The sequence below is a fragment of the Alexandromys fortis genome, unplaced genomic scaffold (genome assembly GCF_014885135.2).
Source record: "Alexandromys fortis isolate MF-2015 unplaced genomic scaffold, M_Fortis_MF-2015_v1.1 scaffold_252, whole genome shotgun sequence".
Taxonomy (NCBI): Eukaryota; Metazoa; Chordata; class Mammalia; order Rodentia; family Cricetidae; genus Alexandromys; species Alexandromys fortis.
The window spans coordinates 112460-137444 of NW_026068127.1; the positions used below are offsets into that span (position 1 = coordinate 112460).

The 24985-nt window shown below is 48.7% G+C and overlaps 1 protein-coding gene across 3 annotated transcripts in view; it reads right to left on the minus strand.

Moving 5' to 3' along the window:
• Positions 1-841: 841 nt before the first annotated feature.
• Positions 842-24985, minus strand: part of Itsn2 (intersectin 2) — a 112761-nt gene continuing 88617 nt past the window's right edge. For all 3 annotated transcript variants that reach the window (XM_050125828.1, XM_050125829.1, XM_050125827.1), the window contains exons 29-39: positions 14997-15118; positions 12051-12157; positions 11115-11298; positions 8491-8589; positions 7729-7896; positions 7105-7320; positions 6561-6682; positions 5782-5864; positions 2761-2844; positions 2163-2336; positions 842-1738 (exon numbers count right to left, since the gene is read on the minus strand). In XM_050125828.1, the coding sequence (XP_049981785.1) occupies positions 1581-1738; positions 2163-2336; positions 2761-2844; positions 5782-5864; positions 6561-6682; positions 7105-7320; positions 7729-7896; positions 8491-8589; positions 11115-11298; positions 12051-12157; positions 14997-15118 (1517 nt within the window). In that variant the 3' untranslated portion in view covers positions 842-1580. The remainder of the gene's footprint in view (positions 1739-2162; positions 2337-2760; positions 2845-5781; positions 5865-6560; positions 6683-7104; positions 7321-7728; positions 7897-8490; positions 8590-11114; positions 11299-12050; positions 12158-14996; positions 15119-24985) is intronic.

The window sequence follows — 24985 nt, forward strand, 5'->3', positions numbered from 1 at the left end:
CAGAGCTTTAAAGCTGCCAGATTGCCGGGGAGTATAATGTTCCACACATGGGCTGTCAGCAGCAACTTTCCTGACTCCATCTTGCTTCAGTACCAACAAGACAAGCTCCCCAAACCCAGGAGAGTGGGCAGCGGGCTTGCCCAGCAGCCTGTGCCTGGTCCTTCGGAGCTTCCTAGAATAAGCAGGATACTGGTTGCTTCAGTTGTATGTATCAAGTAGCAGTTTCTTCCTGTTTTAACCAGCAGGTATGTGAGGTCAGCATCTGGAGTCAGAGAGGGGAAAAGTCTTTAAAATTTCAGTCCACTGAACTGTGTGTTCCAAGTGACTCAGCCAATTTAAATAAGAATGGGGAAAATGGAAGAGCCCTGAGCTCCTGGCTACTCTAGCTGCTGGAGAAAGATCTGTCACCTTTACTCTGTGATCTTCACGGGAGATTTTGTGTTCAAAATCTTAGTTACTATTTGAAAATTTTCATATTTCAGTATTCAAAAGCCAAATAAGCAGTATGGTTATGGCTGTGGCAAGACAGAGGACAGGAAGTGCTGGGGCTGCTGGAGCTGCAGGGCAGCAGAGCTGCAGACAGTTCTGACCTCTGCACTTCACCCTTCCCTGCAGGATGCCCCTGTCGGTGCCAGTGTAGCTCCCACGCAGTTCCCCTGCCCACAGCAGTGACCTGTGAAACCAAACCTCAGGAACCTGAGAGCCACACAGAAGGCTCTGGGCAGGCCAGCAGTGGAGTTAAGTAGATCTCCTGGCCCACCCATCCCTCAGGATTCTTTATAAGCAGTTTCAGAAGGGAGCTGTTAAAAGCCTTTCACACACAGTCAAGCTTTGAGAGGAATTACATTCATAAACTTATACTTTTATTCTCTTTCTGTACATGTTGGCAATGATAAAGCTTAAAGATGCATTTCTATGAAATATGCAAAACAAGGAATTTACATAAATAATTTATACTTCAGAAAATTAAAGTTGAAAAATATTCCCACATTATTTTAGAGTTCACAGTATATTTAAAGTACATCAAGCTTCCCTCCTTATATTTCAAACCGTATTGTCTGAGCAGAGAAGGATAAAATCTAACCAGAATAAAAGGATCAAGTTTCTGTTTATTCAGTGCACAAATGGATGCTACTTCAGTATCAGGCCACACAGCCCCTCGGCTGCAGTGTTCTTCCCCAGCCCTTCCCCTCCTGAGTGCTGTGGCCCAGCAGGGCTCACATGTGTGGACCGGTTCCAGCATCACCGACTCCACAGTGGACACATTTCCAAGTGGTAACGCCCGGTGGTCTGATGCCTCATTTCCACGTAATACTTTATAGCCCTGAAAATGGAAACCCTGGCACCTAGCGCAGCTGGACGTTAACACTAGTTACAAGGCACTGAGCTGTGGCGTTTGTCTAGAGGAAAGGTCATGTTTGCATAGATGGCTAGCAAGTTAGTGTGCAGGAACATACTGGCCCGGCGTGTGGCTCTGTGATGGATGAAGCCCTGTGATGCTCCTCAGCCCAGGAGAACGTACTCTTCCACTCTTGGACCCAGCCTGTGGGCAGCTCCCCTGTGCTGGCTTCTCCAGGCCCTCAGAGGAGAGTTTTTTGTTCAAAAAGCTGCAGGTCAAAGCGGACCCAGACTTCTCCAGTGGGGACTTCGTGCAGCAGGAGCCGGCGAGTCGTGGGGCCTTTGCTTTCCTGCTCTGTTCGAATTTTTGCCACTGGAACTTCAGTGCGACCCAGGAAGTCTGGGGAATAAACATCAAGTGAGGATCAAGTATCTTTGTTCCTTCTAAGATTTAAAACCTTGCCGAGCAGGAGAGCCCGAAACAGGATTTAGACAGCTTTCAAGCCCTGCGTGAGGAGCCCACTGGCTCACGATCTTTGGTCCTACAGTGGACAAACGCATGGTTACAGCTCCCTATCTGTTAGCCGACCGGGCAGACAATGCTCTACCCATCCAGTACTCACTAGTGTTTCCTATGTATGCAGGCAGTGCCTCTGCTCAGAGACCCTGCCCTCCGGCAAACACCCACCTCCTGCTGAAGTGAGCTGACATGGCCCTGTGTCATTTCCTGTAGCTGTCATGGGGCAATAGCACAGTTTAGGACCCTGGATAAAGTCTAGATCCCAGACAACCGGGACCACCTTCAGGTGCCGAGTTAGACTTACCATCTGGAGAAAACTGGTCTCTGTCGAACATAGTGAGACACAGTACGTCCTGGTAAAGATCCTTGATGAAGAACTGGCAGTTGAAGTTCCACTTGGGGTTTAGCGTATCTTGGAGGGTCCTGGTGGTATAGCTCTGGGAGCCCATGCTGACTTCACAGTATGGATTACTCTTTCCTGCACAGAGACAGGCCAAGGACACATACAGTGTGGTAAGGAAAGAGGGTGACCAGGGCAGGGTCTGTAGGCTGCTTCACCAGAGACCATGGCAAGAAGCGCCACTGCCTGGTAGGACACATTTACCTCAGAGCTGAGTAGCAGCATGGCCCCGTGTTCCCAATGATGCCATAATCCCGGGGAGCAAGTGTAGGTTCTAACAGCAGGGCTGTTCCCCACAAGCCTGAGAAGGTGCCAGTGTGACATGCTTTGTGTATGTTCATGCATTAGTAAGCAAGATGGGGGAAACAGTGAGTGATATTGGCCCAATAAACAGCTTATCAGGGTTCTAGCAACACCAGAACTACCCATCATCCCACATTCAAAAGAGGTACCAGTAAAGAGCAGGGTATTACCACATCTGTTGAGTAAAAGCAGCATTTACCATTTGGTTTGCAGGCTTTTAATTCTGTAGCCTCAATGACGTGCACCATCAGACGCCCAATACCTGACGTCTTCTGAGAACGTGCTACAAAAGAGGAAGAGAGTGGTGTTAACTTCTCTGAGAACGTAGACAGACACCACAGTGAGGAAGCTATGCTGCAGGGCGGCAGTCTGCTCTCGCGCCCTCTGTCTCCACACTGGAGACTGCACCATGTTAGGGCGTGTCCCACCAGCGGCCGGCCGTGCTTCCAGCCCTCACTGTGTCACTCTGTCTAGACCATGAGCCCCAGGCCAGCGCTGCTGTCGTCTGCTGCTGCTGGCGAGCTAGCTTCTCCCAGGCGGCCATCTGCCAGGGATGCCTTTCTGGCTGTCTTTGCCCATCAGGATCCGAGTCATCCTGAGATCCCGGTTAGTCTCGGTCAGCTCAGCCTCCTTCCCTCTGTGTACCACTGCTGTGTAGCCTTGACTGAGGCCTGAAATGCTGTACCCTGCCAGTCTCCTTCCTCTGCCTGGAGAAGCGACTGTGCCACGTGGACTGCTTATCTAGGCTTCGTAACCACAAAAATGCCTATGAATAGTAATATTAATTTTAAAATGCATCTGGTTGGCCAGTACTTCTGGCAAATAACATGTACTGGTTACCCCGTGTTAGGCATGTGCTAGATATAATATGGATTATATTTAATTCCAAAATTGCCTTATAAGGTAGCTCCTGTTTAATAGGTGAGGAAAACTGAGTCTTAGGAAGAACCCTGTGCTCAACTCACAGGTTTCTAAAGGCCAGGGTTTCATTCTAGCCCAAGCTGCTGGCCTTGAACTTGGAATCCTTCTGTTTCAGTGACCTGATCGGTCAACTCAACAGTTTTCCCCTTTTGGCTTTTCAGTTTGAGACAGAGACTCACTCACAGCCCTGACTGGCCCAGATCTTTCTCTGTGGACCAGGCTAGCTTTGGACTTACAGAGATCTGCCTGCCTCGGCCTCCAGAGTGGTGGGTCTAAGGTGTGAGCCACCACACCTGCCCCAGAGTTTTTAAATGGCAAGGTTACATCAGTTAAAGTGTGAATCACTCGTGCAAACTTCAATGACACAAAGGACCCTGGTCTTGGTGAGCAGTTTGTTTCAGGTTTCATGTATTTGGAGAGGTTCTGAAGCTGTTTTAGGGTGGGCAGAAGCGAGTCCTGCGTTCACACTGCTGGCGAACGTGAGGCTTGGTGTCTGGGCCTGTGCAGCCTTCCCACCTTTTCTCCTTCAGGTTTTCTGGTTTTTATTTTCTATTTGTTTGTTTTGACAAGTTATCGCTAGTATCCCAGGTTGCCAGGCCTCAGCCTTGAGGGCCTCTTGCTTCCGTTTCAGAGGTGGGTAGCCTTGTCTGTAAGCAGTGCTCTCCTCCCTGATATCCCCATGTCTCTACCATGGAGCATGCTCTTGTTCCTTGAAGGCAGACCCTGGCCTGATTGTCTCTATAGGCCCCACTGTGTGCGCTGCAGGGCCTGGCACACAGCCAATAACAACGTCTAAATGATTGTTCCACAGAGGATGCAGAGCAGTGCATGCATATAGACAAGAAACTCACGAAAAACCTTGATTTGTACTTTTGACAAATTAAGAGATCATTATGTATTTTATGAAATGATTCATCATTGATTTTTCAACAGCAAGCTTTTAAAATAGTATTCATTTAGGAAAAGGCAATTTACACATACCTCCAGGAGCACAGAACAAAATAGGGGAAACCTGAATAAAAAACACACAAGAGCTTGGGCTTCAGCAGCAGGGGCTTGGGTGGGAGCAGTGGAAGGGAGGAAGGTGGGGAGGGAGGGGCAGGCCTCCACTGGGGAGACAGGAGGTGGGGCCTGGCATTCAAATGGAGGTTGGAGGCTAAGGATGGTCTCCAAAGGTCCTTTAGGACACTGAGCTGGTGGACAATCTGTCCTACATACAGTGTGACATAAAGATCCCCTCGTCCTGGGGAGTCAGGGGTGACTTCAGAGAAGCAAAATCTGAAAAATGGTGCAGACTTAGCCCAGAAGGGCTGCTAGCAGGTGCCAGGGAGGAGCCAGAGTTTCACTTGGGCCTTAAAGAGTGGGAAGCATCCTAAGGCAGACACGGCAGCAGGCTGTGACATAGCAATGGGGAGGCACTGGGAAACGGGCTATGATGGGGCAGTGTTGGAGATGAGCCCGAGTTTGGGATGAGAAACTGTCCTTAATTTGGGAGGCCAAAGGGAGGATGCTGAGGCAGGGGCTGGCGCACAGAAAGGGAGAGCAGAACCGTCCAAGAGAGAAGGCTGCTGGAGCTGCTGGATAGGGCTTGTCTGGAAGGCTGGGATTGTGGAGAGTAGCATACCACTGTTGACCCTGGCAGAGGGAGGGCCCATGGGAGGGCTGTCTGAGGGGGACAGTGCTGGGAGAAGGGTAGATTCCCAGGAGGAGGGGAGAAAGGAGAGCTGAGAAGTCAGATGAAGGTATGCAGAGGAGCCTCAGAGTATGAGGGGGTGGGGGAGAGGGCGTGTGTGTAACTACAGGAAGCTGGAACAAGGATTAGTTAGGTTACCCAAGCACAGTCCTTGAAAGTGCCATCTACACAGCAATGGGGGAGAGATGTGTGCTAAACAGTGGTGGGGCTGAGGTGCAGGAGGGGCCAACTGGGCCCGGGGTCCTGGAGGCCAGGATGGTAGGGGCAGGGGCCAAGAGGAGAGGGTCAGAGTGACATACCCAGCAAAGGACTCAAGTGGGACGACAGAGCCCCACCAGGGTGAGGTTAGTCATTAAGAGGAGGGAGGAAGAAGGGGCAGGAATGGCTGCAGAGAGAAGGCAGGCCGTGTGGGGTCCCTTGGCAGGTGGGAGAGTTCAGGGCAGTCTGGAACTGGCAGTGGGAGGGGAGGTGCCCAGCTCTCCTGCTGTCCTATGACCCCATCTCCAGGCTTCACTGCAGGGCAGCAGCTGGTGCCTCTAGAGCTAGACTGTGATCTGCCCGTCCACCTCGGGAGCTGGTTCCCACCACTGGGGCACTAGCAGGTACCTTGGTAAGCCTTTTCCCGTTTCTTCTTCTCGGTGTCAATGTATTGCTCTGAGGCAGCCTTGATCTTCTGGACCCAGGCCGTCCTGGAGGAAAAGCAGAACGATGGCCAAAGGATGACCAGGCACCTCCGTGCTCAAGCACAGCCCAGTTCCGCAGCTCTCTTTTGCCAGCCTTGGCTTTAAGCTTGTATAGCAGGTTTCTAGCTATCACCGAATCTTAGTCCAAGTGATAGACTGGGCTGCTAAAGACAGCGTTGGACAACACGAGGCCCTTGTGAGGGGCTGGGGGCTCCCTGAGCTGGAAGACACACCACACTGATGGTAATTCAGTATGGTGGCAGTTACCAGGGGACTGTGCAGAGGAACAGCAGCATCCCCTGGGATCGTCACCAGAGGCGCTTACCCTGGGAGCTTCACTGGAGGGAAGCAGGGCTGGTGGGGATGTGGCAGGGAGGGCTGCCATCTGGCCAAGTGAGTCTGTGGGATGCAGATCTGTGGGGTTCAGGCGGCTCCTGGGGAGATTTTGGTGGGGACTGAGGCATGGGTCTGCCATTTGGGGAGTGTATGAGTACTCAGGAAGCAGGGAACTATTAGCAGGTGGCTGTGTGACTAGTGGCTGCGCCAGGGCCTACTGTGGGGCTGGAGTACAGGGACGCACAGGCCAGAGGCTGGGATAAGGGTTAAAAGGCCTCCATCATGAGTGGCCACAGGCCTATGGCACAGGGACATGTCTGTGCTTCCTCTGGAGTTCAGGACAGGTCACGCGTCAGCAGGACTGACCTCTCATTAATGTTGTCTGTTCGGAGGGTATACACCCGATCAATGTGGGAGATGTGGAAGACGGGCTCATCACTGGAAGGGTCTGTGGGCAGTTTCACCAACACTTCATTCAGGAAAATGGGCTGAAAGAATTAGGGCCAAAATATGTGAGAAAATCAGAGATGGGTCCTAAGACTCCTCCCAATGTGACCACAGAGTTCCGTTCATAGTTGTGAAGAGCCCAGGGAGAAGCAGAAAGGGGCTGGTGTCTGCAGGACAGTCAGTTCCCTGAGTGGACAGGAGCTCTGAGAGCCCGTGCTGCTGATGGAGTTGCGGAGAGAGGAATGCCGGCTGTGGTACGGTGGAAGCTCCCACTGTCACAGCAGCGGGCGGTCAAGGGCTGGCACACAGGGCTCCTTCCCTTGGGAAGTGACAAAGGACATTGAAAGCCACTGGAGCAGGGGATGGACAGGGCAGGACCAGGTGGAAGGTGTGTGTGTGTGTGTGTGTGTGTGCTCAAGGCGGAGCGTCCTTAGGCCCCATCTGTGGCAGACATGGGGCTCACCGTCTTATACATTTTGAACTGAGCGCTGGACTTGGAGCTGAAGAGCTTCTCGGAGCCGGAGGATGCGGCGAACTGCCTGACCATGTAGGTGAGCAGCAGAAAGTCATTAAAGAGAAACCCATGCAGTTCCTTGTTGCTCTTGGTCTTATATAACTTCCCGCTGTGCAGAAGCTTCCGGGGACCCAGGCAGTTGGTGAGGGAGTTGAAAATAAGTTGCTTAGAGAGAAGAAAATGGCACTTGGTAAGTCTGAGGGCAAATAACTCCGCTGTCATGGAAGGCACCTAGCACCTGAGGGACTGTAGGAGACTTTCTAGGAGCAATACAGTTTGAATCACACAGCTTTCTAGAACAAATACAAACAAAATTTTTTCTATTTATCAGTCTTTAGAATTCTCTCCAGCTCCATAAAAAATCAATACTCGATTCTATGGATTTCTACCAGTAAATTCAAAGAACTCACAAGGAAGACCCCACTTTGCCTCTCTTGGCAAGGCAGGGCAGCAAACCCAGGGTGTGCTGCAGGCAGGATGATAGGCCCGCATGGTCAGTGAGCGTGCGCGGGTGTGACACAGCTTCCCTCCCCTGAACCTCCCTGGTGCATCCAGCTCAGCGCACAGCCTTACCTCTGCCAACCCTTCACACTGCACATGTGCCTGGATCCACTCCAGCCGGTCTGAATTTTCCTTCTCCCGGACTCCCTCGTTCACCTGGGAGCACAGCTCCTCCGCTCGCTCAAGGGCCAGTTTCAGGGAAGAGTGGTCAACGTGATTCTGTGGAGTGTTCTCTAGGATCTGGAGGACAGTGGGCAGTGTCATGTAGGTCACACCGTGTCACCCATCCATTCACTGCCCTGCTGCATACATGTGTGAGGCCTCGGGGAACCTCCCGTGAGAGGAGAAGCAAAGGCATCTGCCTTGGGAAGCACACAGTCCTACAGTCCTTGTGGGAACAGGGGCTGGAAATTACATGGGCTATGGGTGACAGGGGCACTATGAATCTGACAAGTCTTGATAATAATGGCTGCCTTCTTGGGTCTTCCTAAGAATATAAGTCATGTGGGTTTTTTTTTGTTTGATTGTTTGTTTCGGGGGGGGGGGGGTTGCCTTTTTGAGCCAAGATCTCTGAAGTCCAAGCTGCAGAACATTCACTATGTTCCTTTATAAAACCTGTATTCTCCTTAGAAAGCATTCTGGGGCCCAAGGTTCTGCTAATGGTGACTCCATGTCCTCTCTGGCTTGATGGCTGTCCCACAGCTACAAGATGGCCTTTACCCTGCCACACCAGCACACTGTGACCATGGAACGTTAGGGCACTGCTCCCTGGATGTGTGGCCTCTGTCCAGCCAGGGGGGTCCTGCTCCTGAGTCAGCCTGACCGAGAACTCACACTTCTGATGAGCAGGGGGTAGCGAGTGATCCTCTGCATGGGCTTCAGCAGGAAGCTGGACAGGGGCATTCCTTTACATCGTGGGTCAGATGCCAGTTTCTGGAAAACAGGGAGGCCTTGTGAGGAAACTACAGCTCCAGGTGAAGCAACAGAAACACTGTGCAAAACGCCCACCTCCCGCCAGGGCCACTGTCTAGATTTCAGGTTAGTTTTAGGACAGGATCTGAAAAGACACGTCAGTTTAGCAACAGGAACCTCTCAGCTCATGAGTCCAGCCCAACCCTGCTTCTCAGCTTTCCCATGCTGTGCGGCTCACTCTTCCTCTGCTGCTAGAACAGCTCTCGCCTGGGCGCTCCACCCAGCCCACTGGTCTGGCTTTTCACCACATCCATGTCTGCCATCCTCTCTCAGTGTAGCTGCTGCCCAGGCCTAGCACCTGTACGCAGTCGTTCTCTGGAGTTCTGTCATGACTACATTACACTTCTCAGATGCTGCGAAGTCACCTGAGTCTCAACATGCCCCCCACGAGTTCGAATTCCCTCCACCTCACCCAGGAGTTGTCACTTTCTCCCACGTGTCGGGTGGACAGCTCTTGATTTCCCCATTTCAGCACGCCTACCACCCCTGCTTCACCAGAAACGTGTGAGATTGCTAGGTGAGAACCGGCTGTGCGCCAGGCCATGAACGTACGGATTTGGCCAGTACTGTCTCTACTGCCCTTTCTCCATGTTTCTGATTCACACTCATTTCTCAACACTCAGGCCATGCTTCTCTGTGGTCACTTGCCCCTGGGACACCTCCCTCCTCTCGGTGACTCTCCTCTGTGTACTTTGTGCCTCTGGGCACCAGGTCACATGGTGGGGGCATCATACTTCAGGTAGCTCCATCAGAAAGTCGGTATCAGTGGCCTGCTGGAACAGCAGCTGAAGATGGTCACCAGCACTCTGGGGAGAGCACCTGAAGGGGTCACCAGCACCCCGAGGTGAGCACATGAAGTGGTCACTGACACTCTGGGATGAGCACCTTTAATGACTGAGGAGTGATTCACTGCATTTATGAAAAGAAAGACTGTCCTTTTTGTTTTTGGATAGAGTTGCACCTACATATTTTGCTCTAATGATATCTTTATGCTTTTTCATTTCTATTAAAAAGTAATATTTGGAGATAGGGTTGTATCTCAGAGGAAGAATTCTTGCCTATAATGAGCAAGACCTTGGGTCTGAGTCCCAGCATCAAAAAAGAAAAAAGACAAAAATTTAAAAGTAACACTTTGATATACATAGTATTGACAAAATTTGCTTTTATTTAGGGAGTCACCCTCCTGTTGAATTATACCTCTAGCCCTATATGCTGCTTATGTTAGCTGGGTGACAGTGACACACACCTTTAATCCCAGCACTCAGGAGGCAGAGGCAGGTGGATCTCTGAGTTTGAGGCCAGCCTGGTTTACAGAGTGAGTTCTAGGACAGCCAGGACCACACAGAGAGACACTGTCTCAAAAAAACAAAAACAAAAATCCAAGTGTTTACTTATCTATGTATTTATTTGTTTGTTTGTTGTTGTGTGTGTGTATAAGCCATATGTATGTGGGTATCTGTCAGAACCCTGGAGCTGCCATGTGGGTGCTGGGAACTGAACTCAGGTCCCCTGGAGAAGCATTGTGTGTTCTTAACCATTGAGCCCTCTCCAGCCTGCTTATTTGTTTTCTTGGAAACAGATCCTTTTTATATAGCACAGGCTGACCTTGAGCTTATGTTTTTTGTGCCTCAGCCTCTCAAGTGCAGAAATTACAGGCATACACCAGCATGCCTGGCTTAAAAACAGCATTGCATTATAGTAACCAGGTGTATGAAGTTAGCTGCTGGTGCGGCACACGCAGGGTCACAGCTACACCTGTAGGTATTATTTATTTTCCTGTTTATTCTTTTTTTTCCTACTTCCATTTCCTCTAATCACAAAGTCCTCACCTGATTATTTAAAATTTATTTTGCTATATTTTATGCATTTAAATAAGCGCTTTTATTTTCTTTCTGGAACAAGATCATTATTAAATAAATATAATTGTAAAATTAGGACTTAATAGTACAGTGGGGCTGGAGAGAAGGCTCACTGGCTAAGAGCTTTGGCTGCTCTTGCAGAGGACCTGGGTTTGGTACCCAGCACCCACATGGCGGCTCACAGCCACCTGTAAATATAACCTGTAACACCAGTTCCAGGGGGTCCGATGCCCTCTTCTGACCCCTAAGGGTGCCAGACATGCAGGTGGTTCACAGACATACATGTAGGCAAGCACCTGTATGCATAAATAATTTAAAAAGTAATGGCATTATGGATGGTTCTTTGGAAAAACCAAACAGTTAATATATAAGGTTGTTAAAAAAACAAAACGAAGCAACACTACTCTTTAACCAGGACATAAACTCATGGTTCTAGTCAGGAAAATAAGCTCTCCCTGGGACACTATGCAGTCAGGAAGCTGCTGGCCATGCTTGCGCTTCCACTAACGGGGGACACGTCTATCAACTGCAGATTTTCCACAACTTCTCAGCTTCCACAGTGGGAGGCGTGCTGCTGCCTCCAGGTGAAGAGGAGGCAAAGACCCCAAAGTCCCAGGCTGGGCGTACCTTTAAGAATTCCTTGAAGTCAGCGTCCTCATCTGTCTTCTGCTGTAACAGAGTGGCTCCGTTAAGCTGGCAGCTGCAGAAGCGGATGTAGGCCTGCATGTGGGACAGCTCTGCAGCCAGGATGTCCCCGATCATCTGAACAGGCATCTTCTCACCGCCAGTCTTCTTCCGTACCCGCAAGGCCCTGCAAGTAACTGACGGTCACTCCTTCCCTGGGAGTTAGAGAGTAAGCGCCAGAGACCAATAGCAATGGCACCGGTGCACTGACCTAGCATCCTTGGACACTTGGACTAGGAAGGCATGGCTCGCAGGAAGGGGCAATTGCATAGCCTAAAGCTCTGCTGGCTGAGCTAATCTGGGGGAAACACTAGCAAAAGAGAAAAAGGTACCAAAGTCTACACATTTAGGTGCTTTCTAGGCCATTAGAAGAGTTTTCAATTCACCTCATTCTCTTGACACAGTTCCTTTTGCAAGATTCAATTTGTTTCTCCTCATTTGAGGAAATGTGGCTTAGGAGCCAAGGTGGCCAGGGGCTGGAATAGAGTGTTGGTGTCTTCATGGTGGGCTGTGTCCCTGCATAGGATTAAACTGGCCAACTGGCCTGGCGCTCTGCTTTCATAAATATCAAGGACAGGCCTTGAGCATGAGCACTGTGCTGGCATCTGGCTATGGCCGCAGCTCTCTTCTGTCTGTCGCCCCTCCTCCCAGCAGCATGCTGGACCTGTTTGGGGATCATACACCAACACAGCTTTTCTTGTTTAGTCAAAGCAGTTTTGCCTTCGAGTCCTTTACCTTTCTCAATGATTATGTAATGAAGCTGCAGGGCCCTTCTCAAAATGCTCACGGAATGCAAAGCCTAAGGAGGAGGGCAGAGTTGAAAGTCCCAGACTGAGCAGTCCCTGAAGGTTACAGTACATCAGGAGGCCCACAACTCACTTCAACAGCTTCGTGTTGGACATGATGAGCTCCTTCCAGTTCACAAAGATCAAGGTCATCTCTGCTTCAGTGAGGAAGCCCGACTCTGCCATTGGCTTCTGGAAAACCTGAGTATAAGACACAGACGTAATTTAGCTGCAGTGTGGGTCCAGGGCCATGCATGCCTTCCTGTACTCTTCTAGATAAGCATATTTATAACTGTTAGGTTTTTAAAGTTATCTGTTGTTATTGTGTATATATGTGCATAGAATATATACACAACAGAGAGATAGAGACAGAGTGGGGGGCATGTATGCCACAGTGTAGAGGGCAATTCTGGGGTGGGTTCTCTCCTCCCCCGTTTCTGAGGCAGCAGGGTCTCACTCTGCAGTGCAGTATCTACAGGCTACCTGGCTCGCAAGCTTCTGGGCGTTCTCCTGATGGCCACTCATCTTGCCATGGAGATTACAGATGTGTGCTACCATGTGCGCCTTTGTCACATGGATTCCAGGGCTCGAACTCAAGTACAAATGCTTTTAGGGGCTAAACCACGCTGGCTCATTGTTAAAATTGCACCATTTCCTATTCTCACTAGTTGGGCCCCTGTAAGCCTGACTTTTTAAGGGCTGAATCCCCTCGCTAAGGAGGTAGTCCCTCCTCCCTCCAGGCTTGCTGTGGGGCCAAGCAGGCTGGGCACAGGGCCCTGCGTAGTGGAACCCACAGGATGGACGGAGAGCGACTGCTACACAGCTGCTCATCCCAGTTCTCAGGACCCTGTGTGCTACTCAGCGAGAAAACAGTGGGGCCTCCCGTCACCCCATGACGACCCTGAGCAGATGCGCCCAGCAGAAGCCAGCTGCAGAAATACTCCCCACCCAGGCTCTATATACACACGGACGCACACGCGTGTAAGGCACAGGAGTGGACATAGGATTCTCACTGTGTACAGATGAAGCGAATGAGCTGCTGTTATTTCTCATTGGCTTATGAAGGAAAAGAGTGATTTTCCTAAGGTTCCCTGTAGCACAGGGTTCTACACCTGTGAAGTGCTGAGATGGGGAGCCCTTGAGGCTCACAGGCCTTTAGACGCAACTCACCATAGGCCCCTAGGTCCTTGACACTCCAGTGTAACTCATAGGTCCCCATCCCCACGTCCACTTTTTCCTCCTGGCAGAGTAGACTCATGGTAGTCTGAGCATAAGTGGGGAGCCCTTCCTGGTTGGGGGTGGACCTGTTCTCTCTAATCCTTTCTTACCCTCTTTGGGTGTTGTTCCCCAACAGGACTGTGCACACTGTGAGGACAGGAACACCTTGGCTGCCTGTGTTCCCTGCCATAGTACTTTAGCTAACATTTGCTAAGTTAATGTGGGCGCCACAGACGTTAGCCAGAAACACCATGAACCAGAAGCTCTCTAGAGGAGATGTCTCAGCTCCACACGAGATGGAGAATGTGGCTGGATGCCAGGACACACAGACACGCAAGAGGGTCTTCCTGCACCCAGGCTGCACTGAATGGCAGCTAAGGCCCCCGTCCTTATTCCCTACTGGGCTGTTCGTCTATGCAATCAGGTGAGCAGGTTCAGAGAGGGAAGCAGAGGGAAGAGAATATAGAGGCTTTACCGACTTCCATGAGAAAGTCACGTTAGCATAGTGTTTTCCACCCTAGGTCCTGACAGGTCCCTGCCCCTGGAACACTGGGTGAGGAGGGTCGAAGGGGCATTCCTGACAAGCAACTGTGTCTGCTCGTATTCTGGGTTAGTGCGTGAGACTCTATGGCCACCCTCAGTCCCCTTGGAACTGTCACTTCCAGGAGGCTGATTGGGAACAGGGGCTTTTCTCCTAAGCTATCTTTCCAGCTATGGGGAAGTACAAGTAAAACCACTCAACCAGGGCCAGGCTCAGTTTGGGGGATGAAGAATGAAGAACAGATAGGGAGGGCGAGAGATTTAACTCAGTTTGTAGGATGCCTGTCTAGCAGGCATGAAGTCTGGGGTTCAGTCCCCAGCCCCACACAAACTGGGTATGATGGCAGATGCTTCTAACTGCAGTGCATGGAAGACAGAGGCAGGAGGATCAGATTTTCAAGATCATCTTTAGTTCCAAAGCAAGTTCAAGGCCAGTTTGGACTACGTGAGGACCCTTTCTCAAACACAAACACAAAGGAGTGTGTAGGGAGCGCACAGGCGTGAGGAAAGCAGGCCTTGCAGGCAGATGCAGCCCCTGCTCCACTTTGCTATCCAGGTCATGGCCGGGGACGCACCCATGGGTCCAGGGTAGGGTTGGGGGTGCTTGTTTCTCCAGGTGCTTTGTTGGCTGAATTGCTCTTCTCATCTGATGGCCTTGCTACATTCCCTGGCAACGGAAAGCCGTGGAAACAGAAACAGGGTAGAAGTATAAAGCTGCCTTTTGTGCTTTCAGACACAGCCATTGTAAAGTGTCCCTCTCAGGAGGGCGCTGTCACCAGCTTAGACGCCACTGACCACAAGGGCAGGTCCAGGCAGTAAACACGTGATTTGGGAAACTGTTTGGTTTCCGAAGTTGACGCCAACATTAGGTAGAGCTGAATGAAGCCAATGATAATGTCAGGTTTCCAAACAGCAGTGTAAATACAGTTAGGCAAGACCTGGAGTGGAGCCCGTTTGGAGGCCTTCGCACCCTCTCTATGCCCTTGTCCTCTGCACATTCAACTAGGGCCTTCGCAGGTTCCCACCCCCACTCAGTGGACTCAGCTGGCGAAGAGCCTGTGCCTCCATCAATCAGGAACCTTCAGTCTTCTGCCTCACCAGGGAGCAGAGGCAGCCTTTATCGCTACAGCGTGCGAGTCCTCACGTGGAAGTGGTGCCCGGGCAGGGGCACAGCTCAATGGTATAACACGTGTGTGGTACGTCAGCAAACAGAAGAGGAGGGCTTACGTAGCTTTCATGTGAGACTGGCAGAGACGGCCACCCTGTCTCCCACGGGTCTCACCTCGATGACCAGCTGCAGATCGTCCATGTACCGCTCCTCCGTCTGAATCAGCTCGTGAATGTAGCCCTGTCTCTTCCTCTCCATGGGCTGCATTGTGTCCAGGGCTTGGAGATCGGCGCACCCTGCAGAGACAGGGCAGAGCTTAAGGACACTACCTCAGTCCCTCCAGGAAGATGGGATTTCTCAGAGGAGGCACTGCTTTCCCAGAGTATCACCCGTTTGCGGAGAGCTGGCATGAGCTCTACTCTGCTCCTAGAGGTAAATTTACCACGTCTGTGACATTACGTATGCTCCTGGTTTCGGAGCAACAGTGAGAGAATTAAGAATTGTAGAAATGGCCTCAAGGTGACCAGAATTTCACCATCCCACGACTTCTGGAAATTACTGAAATGATCAAATAAATTAGTTCTTGAAATTGGTGTTTTTCAAACTATAGATCATCAACTTAGGCCCGCTATTTACAAAGAATTACAGTCTATCATGCACACAGTGCTGGTCGGTGCCGTGAAAGGCTTTGCAATATATCTAGTTATACTTACAGAAAACACCATAACTCACTTTGAATTACTGTTAGGAAAACAAGAACAAATGGCCCAAGAAATGTGTCTCTAGAGTTTCGCAAGGAAAGTTCTAAGGTTAAAAAAAAAATCTCAACCAGCCCACTGAAAGAGAGCAGCGGGGCCAGGCCCACCACAGAGTCCAGACACAGCCACTTGGAGGAGTCACAGACAGCTCACAACAGGACGAGCGGTACTGGGTTCACTCTGCATCCATGCACAGCAACTACCTAAAACTACCCCAGGAATCCCCTCCTCAGGGAAAAAGTGGAAGCAGGCAAGTACCATAAAACCAAATTTGTAGGAGGCTGTGTGATTGGATGGAGCAGCTAACAGATCAAATCAATGTAAAACTTAATCACACTAACTGGGTTCTGGCTGGTTGCAGGAGGCCCTACGGTCAATTAACTTATGATTCTTATTATTTTAGTATTTTTATTATTTATGTGTATGTATGCAGTGAGGTCAGAGAGGTGTAAGGACCCCTGAATCTTGACTTACAAGTAGTTGTGAGCTGCCTAATATGGGATTCGAACTCAGGTCCTCTGTAAGAATACACTGTCTTGGCCACTGAGCCGTCTTACCAACCCAATCACCAATTAAGCTGGAACCAAATGGCAGAGTATTTCAAGCCATAATGGAAAACAATTCTTTGTAAGCCAATAAAAAAATAAAATTTTAAAAACCACACACACACACAAAGCTGGAGCCAGTGAGATGGCTCAGCAGGTAAAGGTGCTGACAAGCTCCACCTCCTGGGTTCTGTCAGTGGACTCAAGTGATGGGAGCGGAAAACTGATGCCCCCACACACGAGAGAGAGAGAGAGAGAGAGAGAGAGAGAGAGAGAGAGAGAGAGAGAGAGAGAGACAGAGAGACAGAGAGAGACAGAGACACAGAGAGAGAGACAGAGACACACAGAGAGAGACAGAGAGACACACACATAGACAGAGAGAGAGACAGAGACAGAGAGAGACAGAGAGAGAGACAGAGACACAAATACAGGTTTTTGTTTCTGTTTTTTTAAACAAACACTGATCTGAAGACAATGAGGTGTGAATGGTGATTTCATCTGAAGCAGCAGCAGCTGAGCTGTCCCCAGCACAGGTCTTGGGAATTACGGCAGCAGTGGAGGATGCAGAGTCCCACAGGGAAGCCACAAAGCAATGGGATTCGAGAGCAGTGCCCCAGAGGGTGAACAAACAAGGGTCAGACTTTTTTTTCCTGCTTGCTGGGAGAGACACTAGACAAACACTATCAGCAAACTCTGGTATAGCCCAGATTGCTTTAGCCTTCTCTAACCTTTTCCCACAGGACCTTGTGTATGACAGGCAAGACTCTACCACTGAGCTATGAATTAAAGAAACATATTTGTAGGCCAGGAGTGGTAGCACACGCCTTTAATCCCAGCACTTGAGAGACAGAGGCAGGTGGAGCTCTGTGAGTTTGAGGCCAGTCTGGTCTACAGAGCAAGTTCCTAGACAGGCTCCAAAGCTACACTGAGAAACCCTGTCTCAAGAAACAAACAAACAAACAAACAACAACAACAACAATGTGTGTATGTGTGTGTGTGTGATAGATTTGGATTAACGTACAGTTTTAATGAAGATTTTTTTTTCTAATACTGCAGGCATGGGTGACAGGTTTATAAAACAAAAATACTGAATCTATCAGGTGACATGGGTGCTCTGCCAGCTCCGGAGCACTGATTTGTTCTGCCTGCCGGGGAGAACTGTACAGCGGCAGATACACAGTGAATCGGGAAGGCCAGGTGGAGGCTTCACTGTGCTATGTGTGGCATGGAGGCCAGATGTGCGGCAGACAGCTCGTGAACAGTGCTGCCCAGGGCATCATCAGAGACACGCTGGAAGCAACTAGACCCTCTGCTGTGCCTCTTACTTTAAAAAAAAAAAATTAAACCAAACAAACAAACCAAACTATTTAACTTTATGTGCCCCATGGGTGTTTTGCCTGCATGTGTGCCTGTGTACCAGGTGAAGCCAGAAGAGGGCATCAGATCCTCTGGAGTTAGATTACAGGAGGTTGTGAGCCACCATGCGAGAGTTCGGAAGAGCAGCCAGGGTTCTTAGCCACTAGGCCATGGCCAGTCGTTACCTGGTGTTTCATGTCATTCATGATCCTTATTTGGGATTTATGAAATATCTGCATTCCATATCTATGACTGTTTAGTTCTTTTCTTTAATTTTTAATTAAATTCTTTAAGAAAAATTCTTTAATTTTCTTTAAAGTTTTAATTACATTTTAAATTTATTTATTGTGTGTATGTGCATGCATTGCCTCGGCCTGAGAGTGGAGGTCAGAGGATGACCTTAAGAGTCAGTCTTGCTTCCACCATGTGGATGCTGGGGAGTGGAAGCAGGTGTCACTGGGCCACCTCACCAGTCCTTGGTAATTTTCATTATATTTATTCATATTTAGAGTTAAATGTACCTGTGCTTTTCTGTAAGTCACTGAAGTGAATACATGGCCATTAAATGAGCCTGCATGCATGTGTGGTGCCTGGGTTCAAATGCAGACTGTTGCAGACACTGTTGCAGACACTGCTCGCCCAGTGAACCGCATCCCCAGCCCCGAGCCTGGACATATTTTGTGTACTATTTTGCTCACATCACATTCTCAGTGGTTGCCTTAAAATACACCAACACTGGCCTATCTAGAACAGCAGCTTATAACCACAGGAAGAACCTTATGTCGTTTCTATTTCTGCAGCTGGGATGGATACGACAGACGCTTCGTTAGGATGAGCACAGGGACAGCTCATCACTGTGCCTCGCTGACCCCTTGCGTTTCATCCCCATGGCCCTTAAACTTCTGTTCTTGGTTCAGTTCCAAGCCCTCACTCCAGATGTCCTTACCTATGAGGTCAGGGGAAATAAAGGCACAGTGCCCCTAAACCTTCCGCCCTTTATCTCTCTACTCCCTCGCTCCTTATTTCATTCCTGGTCAGGTACTAGGGGGTCCTATTCTCTCTCTAGCCAGTACCTGTAATTGGTCTTCCCTTCTACAGTGCTCCCACCTGCTCAGGCCCCCCATTATATTCAGTTTTCACTGCTTTATTTTTGGTTCACAAGCAGGGTTAGAAGTCCATCCTACTCATTGGCAAGGACAACACACCAGCCCATCTCCTTCAGCCCCATTCCCTCTTCAACATCCTCTTTCTCGTGTCACTGCCGAAGTCACAAGAAGGTCTAGACTTGTGTCCCCTTACATTTCCCTAACTGGGTACACTGCCCTGTTGACCCTGCTCTCAGGAAGGTAATAAGAACCCCAATATTGCTGGGTTCAGTGCCCTCTTCCAGCTCATCGCCTCCTCCACCTGCCCCTGCACTGTTACCTCGGAAGTGCTGCCCCTTCAGTCTTGCTGTCCCTTCTCAGCCTTCTCAATGCTCCTCTTCCTGGTGCCTCCTTCTGAATGTCTCCCTCTGCCTGCTGCCAAGCTCTCTGCTTCTCCCAAACCAGCAAACGCCAAAATAGGATATGGCATTCCTGTCCTGTAAGGTCACAGGAATCTGGCCACACTGCAGCCTGTGTATTGCTCTTCTTGGGCCACAGTGCATATTAGCCTATTTGATTCCCAGAAGCCCTGCATTACAGACATATGCAAGCCAAGGCACCCAGAGTTGCCAGCAGTGAACCTGATAACGGAGGAAGAGGGGGGTGGGATTGCTGGATGAACCGAGGACTCGGGTTGTCATGGAGTGAATAAGCACACTTTGTCATCCTGGATACCCAACTGTCCCTGTATTGACAGAGAGGAGTGTGACTGAACCCTTCCACTGCAGCTTGTCCAATAGAGATATTTATAGATGCAAACTACACACTGGGTTTTGAAGACATATTTAAATATAAAATGTAAAATATTGTATCAATACTATATTGGCCAGATCATGGTGAAATATACCTGTGATTTCAGAAGACTGAGGAACTGGAGTTAGAGGTTAGCCTGGGCTACATAGTAAGACTCTTAGAAACAACCAGCCAACCAGCCAGTCAACTAACCAACCAGCCAGCAAACTAACCAACAAACCTACTAACCAATCAACCTACCAACCAACCAACCTACCAATCAACCAACCAACATACCAACCATCCAACTAACCAACTAAACCTACCAACCAATCTGCATACATGCCAACCAATAAGCCAGCAAACTAACCAACCAACATACCAACCAACTAACCAACCAGCTAGCCAGTCAGCCAACCAGCCAATCAATCAATCTTGTTGCATGTTGTAATATTTTGGATCTATTGGATACAAAATACTATTGGAATTTTATGTATTTTGACTTAAAATGTGACTGCTAGAAAAGTTTAAATTACTTTCGTATTTATTTAGGGCTTTCGTAGTTATTCACATATTTCTGTGAACAGTTCTGTATTTTGAGGGGTCTTTTCCTCACAAAATGTGAAATGGCTTCCACGGGCGGCAGAATGATGCCCTAACTCAGCAGCACGGCTCCATGGTCTGGCTCCAGTCTGGCTCCCAGCCTCTGCAGTCACTGCTTTGCCACCTCCCCACCCAACCAGTAAGGCTGGGTCCTTACGACAGGGTGCATACTCTGCCTACAGCTTTGCTGAGTTCCTCCTTCCCTTCCTCACTTACAGCCTGGTTCTCACAGAGAGTCCTTCACGGTACAGCTGGAGGACTCCACTGTAGGGGGAAGTCTTCCCACCTTGGGTCCCACTCATACCCAGATTTGCTTCTTTTTGTGACTACTGTATCTGTATTCAGTGGCAGCTGTGGGTGGTGGCTGCATGTGTTCTGCCATGGAGCTATACTATTTTAATATGTCATCTAAACGAGCTCCTATTGTCCTTAGTCCATAACCTTAGTATGCCTATGCATCCTCTGGTCTGTCTGTAACAGAGGCCTCAATATCAAACCGGTCAGTGCTCTGCCCCCAGGGACCAGGCCGTGTTTGGTAAGTGGTGGAATTATGGTGTTGGTCCTGGGCTGCTTATTTCCAGATGCACTTTTCCTCTTCTGGCTTTGATCTGGGCTGTAGGGAGGCAGGGCCTGTGGGTAGAGCTGGATTCTGCCAGGTCTGGCAGGAAACTGAAAAGGACGGGATAATTCCTTTCACCAGAATAACGGGTAAGAAACCTCTTTGTCTCTGCTAGTGGAAGAAGGGGAAATTGTTGGGCTAAAAATATCACCAAAACTTGGATTTTAAGAATTCTGAAACAGGCTGGGCAGTGGCACACACCTTCAATCCCAGTACTCAGAATGCAGAGGTAGGTGGATCTCTGTGAGTTTGAGGTCAGCCTGGTCTACAGAGTAAGTTTCAGGACAGCCAGGGCTACACAGAGAAAACATGTCTCAAAAAATAAAAAAATTCTGAAATGGATGAGAAATTGGCCCATAACTTCAGGGGGTGCTCAGCCAAAGAAAGTATACAATCTGTTGGGAGGATCACTCTTACCACCAGGAAACCAAGTACCACTAACAAGGAGCTGGCTAACAGTACAAAATTACACACCACACACACACACACATCACACACACACATACACACATATATCATACACACACCATACATACCACAAACACACACCACACAACCATACACACACACACCACATATACCACACAAACACACACCATACTTGCACACAAATACACACACACATACCAAGGAGAAAATGCACAATAAATTTAAAAGTGAAGATGAAAACCCCAAGAACCTAAGATGACAGAATAAAATACAGAAGGAGATGTAAAACACACATGACTGAAAACATGTGGGATGGGAATAATCCACACAGCCCACAGAAAGAGTCTCATTGGAGAGTCTGGCAGATGGCTTGGTCAGCACAGTCACCTGCCAGGAGAGCATGAGCACTTGGGATGGGATTCACAGTGCTCACATTAGCCAGGATGGTGGCATGCATCTGTGCTGGGGAGAGGAGACAAGCCAGGGAGTGGCTGGGAGGAGAAACAGGTGAATCCCTCGTCTAGCCAATCAGTGAGCTCAGCATTTAGTTGATGGAGGTGGGTCTTGTATCTTACCTGTTGCTTTCATTGGTTAATAATAAAGAAACTGCCTTGGCCCTCATAGGACAGAAAATTAGGTAGGCGGAGTAGACAGAAGAGAATGCTGGGAAAAAGAAGCTTAGTCGAGGAGTCGCCATGATTCTCCTACTCCCGACAGACGCAGGTTAAGATCCTCCCTGGTAAGCCAGCTCGTGGGCTACACAGAATATTAGAAATGGGTTAGAACAATATGTAAGAGCTAACCAATAAGAAACTGAAACTAGCCGGGCCAGGCAGTGTTTGAAAGAATACAGTTTCCGTGTAATTATTTCTGGGCATAAGCTAGCCAAGTGGCCGGGGTGTTGGGGACGCAGCCCCGCCGCTCTTATTTCAACATTTAGTGACAGATCCTAACTAAAAACTAAGGTGGAAAGCAATAGAAGACCCCTGACCCCTGACACTGACCTCTGGTTTTCATAGCCACATATGCACCCATGTGTAAACACGCATAAAACACACATGCATATACTACCTGCAATACACAAAATACATATATTTGAAAAAAGTAAAGGCAAACGGTAAATATTATAATGAAAACAGTATATTAATGGATAAAATACCAAATTAAACACATCTAAGAATTAAGTAATGTGAGATGTAAATAAATAGCTTAGAAAGTAGCTCTGAAAAAAAAAAACAGAAAACATAAACTTATGACGAGGCCAGCGCACACTACATAGAACACAGAGTGACAATGACGAGGCCAGCACACACTACATAGTTGCTGAGGCGGGGAGGACAAAAGAGCCGGCAGGCAGCATTGAGGTCACAACAGCGATCTCTTTCAGGGATTGCATCACTAATGTTATAGCTGGAGTCATCCCTAGGCTGTGTGTGGCAGCCCACTGCTGTAACCCCAGCGTTCAGAAGACTAAAGCAGGAACACAGGGAAGGAGCAGTCAGCCTGGGCTATACAGTGTGCTTTAGGCTAGTTTGAAACTGCAAAACCTTATTTTGGAAAACCAGAATCAATCAAATAAACCAACAAAACAAAATACAACAAATCCCAAAGGATCTGCATGAGAGGCTGCCAGCAACCACCTAGACAACACGATAATACTGTGCTTATCTGCAACAAACAGAAAAGCCTCAACGTATGAAATAAAAAGATGGAAGCTTTCTTAAAATAAATTCACCTCCTTTCAAAAAAATGAGAGAAAAAGAAAAGCAACTATATAATATCAGTAGTGAAGTTGACACTTTTCCATGAAAATTATCAAATGAGCAGTTTTTTTAGTAGCAGGGACCCATTTAACCTGATCCACCACTACCTCTTGTGATTACTGCCTTTTCTGTTTTGATTTTCAGGTTCTGGAGATTCACCCATGGCCAGGCAAGAGCCCCGTGCCAAGCCGTAGCCTATTCCCTTTCCTCTCATTAGCTTCTCTCCTCTTTTCCTCTTACTTTCTTGGCCAGCCTTCCTAGGTTTCTCCTCCTCCTTCCTCCACAGCCGCCCAGACTCCTAATGGTGAGAGTCCTCTGTTTTAGGCCTAGAGACTCTTCTCTGTGACCTGGTTAAACACATGTCTGTCTGACGGCTCTCACATTTATACTCTGCCTCAACTTATTTTTGCTTATGTAAACTCTCCCTCATCAACAGAACAGCAAAAGCCATCTCCTTACCATCACTGCCAAACTCTCCTCCTCATCCCCGTCTAACTCAATGCCAGTACCATTTCTCCCCAGCTCACGACGCATCTTTCGATGCAGACCTTCCTTCTGACCCTCCATATTCAATCCACCCCCCTGGCTCTAACATCAAACACATCCATAAGTTGGGCCGTTTGCACCACATCCTCCATTACCATCTGGATCCAAGCCACTCTCTTATGCTTGGGTCACTGTGCAAGTTGCTAGAGGACCTCCTTGCTTCTAGTCCCTTCTGTTCACTTTAACAGGTAATCCTGTTGAGACACATCAGATCATGTCCTTCCTTTGGTAAAACCCTCTAACAGGGTTTTCTTTTGCCACACAAAAGCCAAAGGTATAAGACAGCCCCAAAGAATCTCAACTAGCATTCCATCTCCTTGGCCACCCTGGTCTCATTTCCCCTTCTTGCTATTCCCTTTGTTCCAGGCCCACTGGCCACCACCCTGTTCCCTGAGCATCACGAGGACACCCCAATAGCATCCCCCTCTGATATGCTGCCCCTCATCCTGGAATGGTCTTTTCCCCAGATATTCCCCATGCCCTTCAAGTCTTTCTCTGTATTAGCAACCTGGACATGTTTGAAGGTCCTGTTCACAATGAAATGCCTTCACACCCCGACCAGCACTCCCTCGACTCTACCTACGTTATTCTCCTGAGATACGCACACTTGGTTAACCTCTTTTGTTCACATTCCCCTCCTCAACTGGAGGAAGGCATTAGTTTTGTCCATTTTTTATCTACTCTCTCCACAGTGCGTGACACACGAGTCGGTTTTCTTTAAGCATTGGTAAATGTGAGAGATCTACCCTGACCTACAGGTCACAAGGAGTGATGAAAATTTCCTTGTAGGCCCCGATGGACAGGGAGGATGGACAGAGGAGAAATAATAGATCAAAGTTCTTGGACGGACAGAGTGAGCTGGACTACAGGCCCTCACAGTGTGGGTAGATGTGGAGACACACTAGGAACCACAGCTGATGAAAACTCTGCCCCACTGCCATGGTTGTGAACCACTGTTCTAAATCCCTGGGCAAACAAGAAGCCAAAGAGAGACGCTCAGGCGAGAGATGAGAAGGTCTGGGAAGATCCCAAAAGGCGGAGGACAAAGGACAGGCTGTGCTGGCTGATACAGGCTGCTTGTTCAGATTAGGTCCTAAATGCCAGAAAACTCCTCACCCGTTCTGAGGAGAGCGAGGCCACTGAACAATGCCACTCTGTGAGCCCCGCTCCGCTAACCACTCTGAGTATTGAATGTAGTTGTCAGCTGTACTGTGTGGGAGCTCTGTGAAGAGACGAGCTCCCAACAGTAAACCCAGAAGATTAAACTGCAACTCTCTGCAGACTGCCTTGATGCCCAACTCTTATCAGGACTCTAGAAAACGGCTATTTTATAAAACAATATTTTTTTATCTACTTGATAAATACATATTAAGGACAAACAATGTACCAAATAGTATATTTCCACCATAAAGTGATAGGTGAATATATTTTTTGGGAATTTAAATACTTCTTTAACAAATTTTTATTTATTTGCTGGTAATTCTGGGGATCAAACCAGCAGCTTCATGCATGTTACGGAAGTGCCCTTTAAAAACAATTTAAAAGTTCTTTCTTCTTATTTTTTCTCAGAGACATAGGCTAGCTGTGCTGTCTGATTCTTCTGCCTTACCTCCCAAGTGCTCTGATTAAAGGCATATGCCATGTACTCCACCAGCTTGGGCACCTGT